General features: G+C 40.3%; 1 protein-coding gene across 2 annotated transcripts in view; it reads right to left on the bottom strand.

The window, feature by feature from the left end:
* Positions 1–14,425, bottom strand: part of GALNT7 (polypeptide N-acetylgalactosaminyltransferase 7) — a 103,139-nt gene that overhangs the window by 15,267 nt on the left and 73,447 nt on the right. The window contains exons 4-8 of one of the 2 annotated variants that reach the window (XM_050945336.1): positions 9,624–9,754; positions 9,261–9,340; positions 6,561–6,743; positions 3,059–3,176; positions 382–504 (exon numbers count right to left, since the gene is read on the bottom strand). In XM_050945336.1, coding sequence (XP_050801293.1) covers positions 382–504; positions 3,059–3,176; positions 6,561–6,743; positions 9,261–9,340; positions 9,624–9,754 — 635 coding nt within the window. Of the gene's footprint in view, positions 1–381; positions 505–3,058; positions 3,177–6,218; positions 6,402–6,560; positions 6,744–9,260; positions 9,341–9,623; positions 9,755–14,425 lie in introns of both variants that reach the window. The other variant, XM_050945335.1, reaches the window with a different exon arrangement.

Raw genomic sequence — 14,425 nt, 5'->3', positions numbered from 1 at the left:
GCTTGATAAGAGAACTGACTGGAACTCATCTGAAACAGGTTAGCTCCATGCTCAAGAACCATCCAGGAACCATGCTCTCAGATTCGAGGAGGGGTTGAGATGGATCATGGTCCCTGAGTTCTACATCAGGAGATCCTTCTTGATTGGAAGACAGAGAGGTGTTGTCACAGAGATGGCACAAGATTCTGCTCTATGCAGGCAAGTGCCTGCAGATACTGTTTTGCATTCTCTGGTTTTAAGAGCGTGGGTGCATGCGCATCCTATGGTGGAGCACTCCCTAGAGACATATACTCAAAGACCTGTAATAAAGAAGAAATGCTGTATGTGTACAAGCATTGTTATTTAAGTTAAACTACTCTGCAGTTTTAAGTAAAGCCTCACCTTCAGCGTAGGAGAGGACCCAACGTACACTGGGGGCGGATTTCCTTGCCAACCCTGGAGACGATAGATGTGTCCAACACGAGAACAAGGAACAAATAAGAGCTTCCCTCCACACTGCCAGATCTATAAGTTAAAGAAAAGAGTGGTGGAAAAGTTGATAATACACATGTAAATTAAACTTAAAAAAACAAACAAAAAAAACAATTACGAACTAATTTACAATAGATTAATTGGATAACATGCTGAGATCATAAAATAAATTTATGCTTAAGCCTGAAGTAAAATTAACAATGAGAGCTTGAAATAAAAGTCCTGGGCTGTATCCAATACATTCTTCAGTTCTACAATGGACATGTTTACAAACACCATTTTATAAATCATGTTTGAGAGATCCTATTCCATGACTATTTGCAAAGACAGGAATAAATGGGTATACAGAAACTGGAGCTGGTCAGGATTTATTTTATTAAACATCAGCTCATATCTCATCATAATAGGCAGTGTTCTTGCATTTATACTCACCCCAAATATTTTTCCCAATGGAAGTTATGAGGACACAGAACCCTTGGGTAACTTACAGGACTACTCTATTCTGGATAGATTTGTTCATCCCAAAGTACAGTAGCAGTCATTGAGAGAGAATCTTAAGAAAATTGCACCAAAACTAGGAGATAATCCTAATCACACATTCATAGAATCATAAGACTGGAAGGGACCTCAAGAGGTCATCTAGTCCAGTCCTCTGCACTCATTATCTAGACGAGGGGGTGGGCAAATTTTTGGGCTTGAGGGCCGCATCTGGGTATGGAAATTGTATGGTGGGCATGAATGCCTAGTAGGGGAGGAGGGCTGTATAAGAGATGGTAGCGAGGTGGGGGGAGGGTGGCATGAGGGGATAGGGCTCCACAGGGGCAGTACCAGGGACTTCTAGGGGCCCTGCCAACAGTGACTCCAAGAGGGCTGTACCTGGCACCATCATGGGCGGAGAAACTCTTGCTGGGATGGGTGTGGCCCCTGGGTGGTTTCAAGGCTCTCAAGTGTAGGGCTGTAGGAGACTGGAAGAAGATTGGGGGCCTGCCACATAGGCGTGGGGTTCCGATCCCGGAAACAGCACAGTGAAGTCGCATCTGCGCAGTGTGGCTCTGCATGCTGGAAGATGGTGCTCATCAAGGGAACTGTGAGTCAGGGGCTGGGGAGCCCCCGACCTCCCGCCCCGGCTGCAGTGACAGAGTGGGACAAGCCCCCAACCCTCCTCCCTGGCTGGAGTGGCAGAGCAGGGCAAGCTCCCAACCCCACTCCCTGGCAGGAGCTTGAAGACTGGATAAAAATATCTGATGGTCCAGAAGCAGCCTGTGGGCCACAGTTTGCCCACCCTTGATCTAGACCATTCCTGACGGTGTCTTTTAATGGGGTTTGTTGACATCCTGAAGAGATCAAGCCTCCAGTTAATGGAAACCCATTTACCCATCAACATTACTGCTGTAACACTAAAACCAAAAAAAGAGGTGAAGAACACCAAAAGTGAAAAAGTAACGCTGAAACAACACCACACACCACTTTAGGGTCATCCATTAAATTTAAGAAAAAAGGAAGTTTAAATGTAGTCTAAATAATGCTGCTTTTAAATGTTTATAATTAAAGATGGGCCTGAACTATCACATGTGATCTGAACCCATTAAAACACTGGGGATGTTCCAAATCACATCTAATTCCAGATTAGGACTGCATGATTTGGGACCATCTATTCATAACAGATAGTAAAATATTACGAATAATACTTTCTTCACTATGGGGATCTTATTATCCTATTGGTTTTCTTTCAGCATTTTGTTTAAATGTTTACTAAAGAGGTTTTCTTCACAAATGTTGATATTACATAATACTTTTATATTTGTAAGCTTGAACACAACATCGGTTAAAGCGGTTTTCAGTTCTTCTGAAGAGTTGTGTTCAAGTTCTGGTTTTGTCCAGAAGTTAAACTAGTTTAAATGTTCATTACAGGACTATGGAATGACCTCCATCGTCATTTCAAAAATCACTACACAGAACATTGGTTACTTTCTAGACCCAAAACTAGTCCTTGCTCAAGCAAGACCCAGGATTGGAAAAAGAAAGATAGATGTTGCAAATGAGGACTGAGGCTCATTAGGAGAGATCTGATTGCAACACCTGATTACAAATGTGCTCAGTTACTTTACTAAAACTTAGCCCAAAATTTAAGGGTCATTGTTCAAGGATGTTCGATAGAAATTCTGTCTAAAACATTTGTTCCTGTTTTTGGGGACACAGCTCTTTGTTCTGCTCGTATCTGTGTCCTTTAGAGTCTAAAGGGGCATAAGAAACTAATTCTTATGATCTTAATGTCTTGCTAGATGGAAGAGCATGCATGTGTCTAGCAATCAAAACAAAATTCTGTGCCCTGGTTTTGCTGGTGATGAGTCACGTCACTGGGATTTTTCCATTTTTATAGTCCTTGTTTTGGGAAGCCTATTTTATTGTCCATAATTCTGAAGAACCATAGGGTCATTTTTCACCCAGAAGTGTGATAGGGAAGGGGGAAAAGTATCATCAGGTTAGTTTTCTTGACAGCATTCTTTAAAGTCACGTCCATCTATGTTAGTATTTCTAGAACTAAGTTAATTTTTCATTTTAAAAGGCAGATCAATTTTGCTGTTACCTTGTAAGAAATTTCAAAGTTTTCACCACCCCAGATTTGAAGACCTGGGTCATAGAGACCCAGTTCAAAGAAGAAATCACGTTCAATGGCAAATAATCCACCAGCCATTGCAGGGGACCTAAGAGAAAGAACAAACAAAGTAATTCCTTTCACCAACAGAACTTGACTCTCCTCTGGGGAAAAAAAAAAGTTACTCTTAATATAAGAAGCAATTTCTTGTTAATGCGTGAAAAAGATTAGACTGATGGCAATACATTTAGAAATTATTTGGCTTTATTATTGGTTCATTACAAGCTTTCAATGATTCTCTGAATTTGATACTTGTGTTAGTTTTAAAGAAGTCACTTATTACAATTCTGAATTACATAGAGCATTGGCCCACACTTTTCAGCCAATCTGCATCTGAAGTTACATGCCACTTATTGCCATGACAAGAACCATTGTGGAGACAAACAGAAAAGGTCTATTCATTTCGTGATGCATATGAGAGCATGTAAAGTGGACTAGACTCTACAGTACACAAATTGTGTTCTGAGAAGCTGCCACCTTGAAATCTCACTGTGCAACATTCTACTTATACAGGTTTAATCCATACTTAAAAAAAATATTTTTATTAATGTGAAACCAGTGGGAGGGCCAGGCACGGAGGATACATAATTTAGAATTCTTCTCAATAAAATTTTTTTAGAGGGGCACTGTACAGGCTTCAAAGCTAGGTTCTGTTTAATAGAACAGTTTTGTAAAACCTATATGCCAAAATTTTGATAACATTAAAAACGATTAAATGAAAAGAAGTTCTAGTTTTGATTTAAGAATTTAACTACAAAGATTGCAAACAAAATTCTTTACCAATGTGCTAGGCACATGAAAGGTGAAACTAGCTAGTCTATTTTCATTGGACTTGTACTGTATTGTCCACCTTGGGATCAAAAAGCACTACAGAAAAATTAATGAATTAAGCCTTATCCAACTCCTGTGAGGTAGGCAATTATTAAAAACAAACAAAACCCAACCCCACCAGATAAGGAAACCGGGCTATAGAGTGTCCTGGTCACCAAGATGATCTGTGGCAGAGAACATTAACAGAACCAAAGTCTCCAGCCCAACCTTGCTGAGCTAAGTAAAATACAAACAAGTAAACTAGTAACATAAAATGTGAATAGATTTTAAAAATCTGCTTTGTTTCATGGTGGTGTCATTAGTAACATTAAGGACTCCTTTCATATATTGAATTTTGAACTTGATGATTTCCCTTTTAAATATTAATGGCTATATATTCCTGTCCTGCACAGAAATGCATGGAAGGGAACCATTTAAACTAAGTTGTAGAGTTAGCACATATTCTCTGAGCAACCCAGAAGAGTGGCAGGTGTGCAGAGAGGAAGGCCAACAAAATCAATCAACACTGTGGATCTATCACTGTAAAAATCTCTGATCAGATGTATGGTGGGCTCTTTCTGCATGTTCCCCTTGACTACACTACTTACTGAAGTTGTTCTTGACATTCCCTTATTCCACATAGTTGTATTACATGGATCCTTTTCAGAGTCCAAAAAGCTGCATAATTCAGGGATGTGGAACATCATATGGAAAAAGCAAATATGCAGAAAGAACAAGCACCCCGAAACTAAAGGAGAGCACAAGCCTGAAACGTTCAATTTTCAATCTTGGCCTCTGACAAGAACACTGTAAAATCCACACAAGCTCAGCAGTTTATTTTACAAGGTCTGAGTTGGTGAGCACTAAGATTTCTGAGGATCTTTCCACATTACAAAATGTTTAAGAACTATTTTATTCTGCCTAGACTACTATTTTCAGCAAAATGATTAGCTAAATTTTAATTGTTTTAATATTACTGCAGTAAAACGTGTGTATAGCTTGGGCATAACGGGATATGGTCCTTTTTCAGAAAAAGAGCTAACGGTCAATAATTCAACTATTATAGCTGTCACCTAAACCATTTTTTAAAAATTTTGATTCTCAGAACTGTTCTGAAACAGTTTATAACGTTGTGGACAAAGAATGCGATAGCAACCTTTGAAACAGCTTAACACTAAGTAGTTTAGTGCTGATAAAATTCCAATGTGGACAGCCTTCTTCTCTACGACAGGATATTGTCTATATTACATAAACTACTGAATAGACCAAAGCTTCATAATTTCATTGAACATGTTTTGCCATTTTTGCAAAGAAGAATCACAGGGTGAGGGCTAAGTGAAGCATAACATCAGCTCCTGCAATTTGTTTAAACCACAAATAAAAAGTGATATGAAACACTATTTTCTAAATATGTGAAAGTGCTTTCAAGTAAAAGTAATTGGTTACAAGATTATAGTAGTATAAGGGAAAATACAGAGCAGAACCACAGCCTCCCAAGTCCCAAAAAAATTCCAGTAGCACTAATGTTTAAGCAAATATTTGCATGTATTTTTGATAGAAAAGAAAACGTTCCACTCACAAAGCAAAAGAAATAGGATGGAATACATGAAATTCATTAAAGCCCTCCACCAAGACAGACTGGAATTCTTTTTAGTTAAGTACATTACAGAGAGCACACTTAGAGCTAGTGGATTATCTTCCTAAGATTTCAAAGTAGTGCACTTGTATTGGTCAGATGGGACTTTCCATAAAGCAAGTGAGAATGATCTGACACGAAAAAGAGGGCTAATATTGCTCTTGATGCACTTGCATTGATCTATTAACAAGGAATTGTACACATGCATCCATGAGAGAAAACAGCCTGAACATTTTATGTATTATGAATTCTTTTGAACATCTGTAGCATGCTTATTATGGAACAGTTAAGAAAGCAATTTTTATTGTTTCCAAAACCATACCTGAAAAGAGCCCCCATTAATAGTTCCATGAATTTTGCTTGAAAACCAAATAAGAACATCTGTTTTTCCAAATGAAAATTATTATTCTGAAATACATCCTATATTTTGCTTGAAGCGTTAAGTACATAACAACAGAAATAGAGAGGCACAAGAAGTTAGTGAAGCTACATTAGCAGTGTTTGACCAAAATAATTAGTAATAGTAAGATACTTTTTCTTTTGGACAAAGTATCTTCAGTTGTTAGAGTATTAAAAATATGTGCAAGTATTTAGTAGATCAGTATCTCCTTCAGAAGAGAAATGGGTAAGTGATTTAGTGATTACCGATACGGCTCAGTTTGTGTCTTTCTCATTTCCTTCTCTCGCTTGGTCAAAGGCACCCTCTTCCATAGCATACTCCAATCCCATGCTCCTCTAGCAAACCCATCTTCGTCACCACCCCCTTGGGGTATAATAGTGTAAGTGTTGCCATCTACGACATCTATGAGCGGCACAGTGCATGTGGTTCTGCAGGGTCGTGGATGGCGGCAGTGAGGATGAGGTTAGGTACAAGGAGCCACATGTCACATTTACACGAATCGTAGTTCATGGGAAAAGAGGGGGAAAAATGAGATGATTTAGATATGCATTCAAAACAATTCACAGAATAAAAACAGCACTCTTTACCGATAAGGCTCAGTTTTATGCTTTCTTTTGGCCTTTTCCTTGTGGCTTAACGGAATTCGTTTCCACAGCAAACTCCAGTCCCAGGCCCCTCTGGCAAAACCATCTTCATCCCCACCTTGCTGCGGCTCAATGGAATAATCATTCCCATCTATGTAATCTATTAGAGGCACAGTACATGTAGTTCTGAAACATTTTGGAAGGGGAAGAAGAGAGCAAAATATAATTTAAGAAAGATATGCTGTCTAATCTAATACATCTACCATTTTATTTTTTATTGAAATGTAACTTAAAATGAAAGGTCAAATGTAAATATGTATCATCTCAAAAATTTAAAGCTCCATTCTAATGGAAGAAAAAAATACTATACTTTAACAGTCCACATGTCGATGCTAGAGCATCAAATTACACAATCCAATGGTCAGAAGTTAAAGCTAGCCAAATTCAGACAGGAAAGAAGGCATTAATTACTCTCACTGTTAAAAATTTACCACTGGAACAATTTACCAAGGGTCATGGTGGATTCTCCATTGCTGGCGATTTTTAAATAAATTGTTGTTTTTTCTAAAATATATGGTCTAAGAATTATTTTGGGGAAGTTTTCTGGCCTGTGCTATACAGGAGTTCATACTAGATGATCACAATGGTCTCTTCTGGGCTTGGAATCTATGAAATGCATAGTGAAAGCAGACAAGTCAACATTTCTGTCATAACACACCAATCTTAACACTGGCCTTCTGATAAAATATTGCCTGGAGCAATGAGGGGGAAAAATGGGAGACCTGAGAGGGTTAAAGGAAAGGGAAAGTGCAGATCTCACGATTTTATAATCTTTCCATAATTGCTGCTATTTATGTGGGATCTCAGTGGGTAAAAAAACAAAGTTTTAGCTCTTCCTGTTGCAAATGGAGCCTTTCACTATTCAAGTCTGTACAGTATACTGTTGTCCTATAAAGCCATTCTTTTGGGGTAAAAACAAACCAAACTTTACTGCTGTTGGATCAGGCATTTCTTAGCACTGGTTTTAAACACAATGGCCAAACAGTCCATCAGAAGATTCTACATTTGCTTTTTACAAATACACTGTTTGCTGCGATCCATCAGACACAATATGCAATAAAGATAAACATTCTCTTGTTTTTCTCCCAGTGTTTTCATAATAGGCTCTGCTGATGCACTGACTGAATTGAAAGTGCAAGTTTTTCCTTAACACTTTCATTTTAGAGGCAAATGCTATATACAATGAGAAAATCAAAACAAGGGGAAATGACATCATAATCTTTACCTCCAAACAGGAGGCCAGAAAAGTAGCTCTTTCATCTAACTCTTTGCAAATTTCCATTTCAGGGCTTTGTACAAGCGAGTAGCAACTATCAGCACCCCTCAATACTGTGGCCTTCAGCACCACTCTCTCTCCCTAAGTTTTGTCTTTGAAAATGTTTCTTCAATGTTCTCCACAACCTGCCTCCCCCAGGTAAAGGGATTGAACAGGAGCAAGAGAAGTGCCCCTATCCCAAACAACTGAAGCACCTGGAGACCTGGCCTATCACCAATGCAGTGGCCTTGCAGGACTTGTTTCCTGGCACTTTTTAAGCCTCTGACATACTTGTAGTTAAGACTCTTGTGGTACAATAGGCTGAGGGATTCAACAGCTTTAAAATAAAGATATGCCACACTTCCATACTCCTCCTTCAACTACTGAATAAGCCAGGGGTCAGCAACCTTTCAGAAGTGGTGTGCCGAGTCTTCATTTATTCACTTTAATTTAAGGTTTCATGTGCCAATAATACTTTTTAACCTTTTTAGAAGGTCTCTTTCTATAAGTCTAAAATATATAACTCGACTATGGTTGTATGTAAAGTAAATAAGGTTTCAGAATGTTTAAGCAGCTTCATTTAAAATTAAATTAAAATGCAGAGCCCCCTGGACTGGTGGCCAGGACCAGGCAGTGTGAGTGCCACTGAAAATCAGCTCGCGTGCCGCCTACCCCTGGAATAAGCCAACTAAAGCTAAAACAACAGCAAAGAGCAACTGCAGCAGCCAGGTGGTTCAAAGGATCGGAGGCAGGTTGGGTCCATGCCCTCTTTATAGGCTCAAATGGAGTTTCGTGGACATAGTTGCTTGTGGTTCCAACATTAACTACTAGCACAGTGTCTGGGCATGCAGATAAGGCACACACATCCCAAAGGCAAGGATTTGTTTGAAACAATTCTCTAACTTTAAAATTAATAGAAACAAATACTTTTTTGTAGTAACTACCATAATTATTGCAATCCTAAGATCACAGAGGCTTTAGTAGTCTGAAAATTTCCACTAAATCAAAGTTGAGGTCCTTCTCTCTCCCCAGTTCCTACCTCCATTTAAAATATAATATTTCTGATTAATAATAATCTTGTTTAAGCAGGCTGCTCATTCACCTAGTAAGACATTTTCACAACAGGGGGCCTAGATAAAGTCATTGAAACAGACTGGATTGTCCTTAAATGTAATCCACATTTGAGTACCTTCATTAAAATAAACTAATTAGAGATTTATTTGCATGACTGTCACTTGTTACATGACCATATCTTCCACTCTGGAGACGATACAATAGTTGTAATGTGAACAACACACTGAGTATGGTTTAAAACATGAAGATTGTTACTGTAACTATTTTTCTTCTTAGGAGGCTTTCTGAGTTATAGAAAAACAGGATAGCGTTACCTGTCCTTAGATATAGGAGCTACAAGTGGTGCATACCAGTTAACTGCCACCTCACAATGGGCATCAAGGTAAATCAAAACCTTTAAAAACAAAAACAAAAAAAGGCAGGGAGATATAATATCATTTGAGATTTCTGTATACAAATCACACATTGATTGAATTATCATGTCTTAAATTTTGACACAAATTTATACAAGTTTTTTTATTACACTATGGTGTAATACCTCACTATAGCGAGGTTTTAAGAATTTAAACCATTCTTATTTCAACAATGTTCATAATAAAATAACCATATTAAGATTTGTTAAAAATATTTTAATGTAAAGAAAATACAAATGATTTTATTTATCAAACATTTTCTACCTGTCCAAGTTTAGCCTTCTGAGCTCCAATGCTTCTAGCTTGAATTAAACCTTCTCTCCTCTCATTTCGAAATACCTTTACAAGGCCATTCCACTGCTTAATGTACTCGTCTAGTCTCTCTTTTAAATGCGCTATCAAATAATAATAAAAAAGAATTTTTTCCATGTTATAACAATTAGCGTTACACTTTTAATGCAAACTAAATATAACTGACCAGATTTACTAAAGAAACAGAGATGTTCAGAACTAAAAATTTCTCAAATACAACACTGACTGATCTTTTATTGATAAAGTGCTCATAAGTGTGATGAAAACTTGATCTGAAGTTCTCTGATTTCATAGCAAGAATTCTAGCTTTAATACAGAAAAAGTTAATAGCTGCACCATACTAAGGGATTGCAAAAGTAGATTCTGAACTACCTTTCAGCAAAGACCATAGTCAATGACACTTCACTAACATGCCTCATGATTTTGACTTGATATCAAATTATTTCGGGAAATTTGCATGATGTCTTCGTTAAGTTATCTGTTTTTGTCACCTAAAACTGCTGGGAACTTGAGGCAAAGTTCTGCCAGACCTGGATCCCTCTATCCCTTTCAACCCCCGCATCTCTGGGGTCAGTCAATGCTTCCCATCCATCTCCTCAATGAGTATGTCCTTATAGTGGCAGCTGTATTCACTAGAAGGAGAGACAAGGTAGGTGAGGTAATTTCCTTTATTGGATCAATTACTACATCTACAATTTTGCAGCGCTGGTTGTTACAGCTGTATTAGTACAGCTGTATAGGGCCAGCGCAGCAGAGTGGCCACACTTACAGCAACCAGCGCTGCAAGTGGTGTTAGATGTGGCCACACTGCAGCGCTGTTGGGCGGCTTCAAGGGGGGTTCGGGGAATGCGAGAGCAAACCGGGGAAGGAGACCAGCTTGCCCACGGTTTGCTCTCGCGTTCCCCGAACCCCCGAGCAAGCAGGTCTCCTTCCCTGCGGTTTGCAGGGGGGTTTGGGGAACGCGAGAGCAAACCGGGGAAGGAGACCAGCTTCGCCGCGGTTTGCTCTCGCGTTCCCCGAACCCCCCAGCAAACCGCAGGGAAGGAGACCTGCTTGCTCGGGGGTTCGGGGAACGCGAGAGCAAACCGGGGAAGGAGACCAGCTTCGCCGCGGTTTGCTCTCGCGTTCCCCGAACCCCCCTGCAAACCGCAGGGAAGGAGACCTGCTTGCTCGGGGTTCGGGGAACGCGAGAGCAAACCGGGGAAGGAGACCAGCTTGATTACCAGAGGCTTCCTCAGGTATGCTGGGATACCTGCTTATTCCACGAAGGTCAAGAAAAGCGCTGGTAAGTGTCTACACTTGATTACCAGCGCTGGATCACCAGCGCTGGATCCTCTACACCCGAGACAAAACGGGAGTACGGCCAGCGCTGCAAACAGGGAGTTGCAGCGCTGGTGATGCCCTGCAGATGTGTACACCTCCTAAGTTGCAGCGCTGTAACCCCCTCACCAGCGCTGCAACTTTGTGATGTAGACAAGCCCTTAGTGGAAGGTACAAGCTCTTGAGCTCTTCTTCAGGTCTGGGGAAGAAAGCAGAGCTAAATACAAGTTGGGACAGATTGTTAAGTAGAAGGGAGAACATGTTGGAGGCGCTCACTTGAAATGAAGTGGTGTTAAGATTGTTATGCATAAAGGGTTTGAAATGGGCAATTAAGGGTAGCAGATAGCATGTGTATTACAAATTGTTGTGATGAGCCATAAAACCAGCATGCCTGTAAAGTCTATGGACTTTGGTGTCTAGCAGAGTTAAGATTTTAAGTTCTCAGGCTCGTCTTTTGAAGGTGTTGGCAGGTTTCCCTTTAGGGCAAGTACTGAAATATCAAAAATGGAGTGATCACTTTGTGAAAAGTGTTCATCCGCAGGTGATATGGTGTGGCAACATTTGGTACCACTTTGAGTTGGTGTGTCCTGGTCTGTGAGGAACTTGCTTCTGATGATGAGCTTGGTGAGGCTGGGAGTTGTTTGGACGCCAGAAGAAGAGGTTTGGGAAAAATTTCTTTCAGGATGAGGTCTCAATCAAATATGGGTTGTAATTGTTTGATGATACCTTGTATGGGTTCCAGTGTGGGGTGGTAGATGACAACTAGGAGAATGCAGTCAGTAGGGAGGCCACTCATCTGGTACTAAACTGGAAAGTTCTCTTTTTGAGAGGTTTGTCCCTGATCTGGACCTGAGACAAAACCAGACATGTCTGGTTTGGTCCAATATCGGATGGGGGATACCACTCCACCCCTCCGCACTTAAAAATAACGTCCCCTGTGCAGCGTGACTTCATATGCGCCATGCCGAGAGTGACAGAGCAGGGTGCTTTAAAAAATGGCTCCCACTGTGCAGGGTGACCTCACATGAATGGTGTGTATGAGGTAATGCCAGTGGGGGTGGACCCAGGCTGTTCCTGGAAGTACTGGAATTTACAGTATTCCAGGAATATGTGAGTAGCCATGTAAGTGGTCAGTGGGTTTCCTTTTTCCTGTATTGAAGCAGGTTCTCCCAGGGCATTTGGATGGCTCTTTTCATGAAGCAATTCCAGGGAAATCTGCACACTTTGAAAAAGCAAACTTGGGAACTTATATTCATAATTCTGCTAGACACAAAAAGCCATGGATTACAGGGACATTGTTGTAATGAGCCATACAACTAATCTGCAATATACCACACTGCCTGCTATTCTTAATTGCCCACTTCAAATCCTTTATGCATAACAATGTAACCTCCAATTGCTCATTTCAAGTGACTGTCTCCAACATGTTACCTCTTTTGCTTAACAATCTGTCTCAACAGCTCTATGAAACTCAAAAGATTGTACCTTCCACTGACAGAAGAATAAAAGAAAATTATCTCATTTACATTGTCTCTCCCATATTCTGGGACCAACAGAGCTACAGCAACACCTCAATAAACAGAGCAGCTAAAGGACGATGACTGAGGGGCATGGACTGTGGTCCATCACCTGACGATCATATCACAAAGTAATACACAAAATGATAAAGATGGAGAATCACTGATATTAGGCAGAAAAACTCTGAGGCAGAGAGAAAGTTTCAGAGAGGATGGTAGGAGACAGGCTGGACCATACTTAAATGGCTCAGTTACATATTTAGCAAAAATCAATCAATCGATTCAGGTATAAATATATTCTGATGTGGAAATCACATCCCAGTTATGGAAAAAGTGCTTCATTCTTGCAGAACAACTATGCACAGATGATTCAACTCAGAAAAGTCTGAACATGCACCAGAACAGGTATGTCTTGTCTCCATGAAGTTGCATTGATTTAAATAAAGGTGTTAATTTAAGATTTCCTTAAGCCAGTGCAAATCCCATTGTGGACTCCTATTTTGATTTAAGACTAACATATTTCAATTTAGCTTAAGTCAATTAAGAACAAATTTAACCTACACCAAAATAACCCACTTAAACCAAAATAGGGGTCCACACACTAGTTTTCACCAGTTTATTTAAACCAGTACAAGTTTACATATAGAAAAGGCTTAAATTTTAGTCTCATAAATTATTACATTTTACCTCACCATTGACAAAACTACTAATAAGATGCCAACTTCAAAATATAAGTAATGAGGTTGTGCGTTAATCATTGAAATAAAAATGGATTTTTAAAAACCAAAAAAGACATCCAAATTTATTTCAGGAATCGTGCACCAAAAAACAGGAATTTTTGTTGAACCTGCTTTCTTCCAAAGCCACCTGAATACCAAATACTATTTAAACCTCCATTAAAAAAAAAACACAACACAAAACAAAATTTAAAAATATGATTGTCAAAATCAGTAGGGACAAAATCTGATCTACCCTCTTCTCCCTTCTTTACATATGCCGCAGGTTTGAAAACAATTCTTTGAGGGTTACAAATATTTCACATATACCTAAAGACTAAGTTAGAAAAAGGACAATTATTTATATACGTCTTATGCATTATATAGAGGATACATGATAGATGCAGGATAGACATTTTACAAAATGAATTTAGTGTGGATTCATAACTACAAGAAAGTTATGAAGTCATCCCACACAAATGTCAATAAAAGCTTTACACAACACCATTACTTATATGCCTCATACATTACAAGAAGACTTAGCTGTCTGTAAAACATTCCTGATTATTAAAAATTGAATATATTTCTAACACTTTCTGCCTAAAAAGGCAGGTGCTTTAGTTATTATAAATTCACCTATGCAGGGCTCAGGGAGAAGTGGGCAAACTTTTTGGCCTGAGGGCCACATCTGGGTGGGAAAATTGTATGCAGGGCTGGGGAAGGGGGTTGAGGTGCAGGAGGGAGTATAGGGTGTGTGGAGGGGTGCGGTCTGCAGGAAGGGGCTCAGGAGGAGTGCAGGGTGCTGCAGGGGCTCAGGGCAGGGGTGCAGGAGGCTCAGGGCAGGGAGTTGGGGTGTGGAAGGGGTTCGGGCTCCGGCCCGGTGCCACTTACCTGGAGTGGCTCTGGGGTGGCAGCAATATGCACCAGGGCCAGAGCAGGCTCCCTGCCTGCCTGCTTGCCCTGGCCCTTCTCCCAGAAGTGGCCAGCACCACATCCCTGCGGCCCCGGGGTGGGAGTGGGGGAACAGGATGGGACAGAGGGCTCTGCGTGCTGCCCTCGCCTGTGGGTACCTCCCCCGAAGCTCTCATTGGCCGGTTCCCAGTTCCTGCAGAGACATGGTGCTGGCCGCACTTGGAGCGGTAGGCCGGATACAAAGCCCTGACGGGCTGGATCCAGCCCGCGGGCTGTAGTTTGCCTACCC

The sequence above is a fragment of the Gopherus flavomarginatus genome, chromosome 3 (assembly GCF_025201925.1).
Source record: "Gopherus flavomarginatus isolate rGopFla2 chromosome 3, rGopFla2.mat.asm, whole genome shotgun sequence".
NCBI lineage: Eukaryota > Metazoa > Chordata > Testudines > Testudinidae > Gopherus > Gopherus flavomarginatus.
The sequence above is the reverse complement of the archived record's forward strand: the minus strand, read 5'-3'. Positions and strand labels throughout refer to the sequence as shown.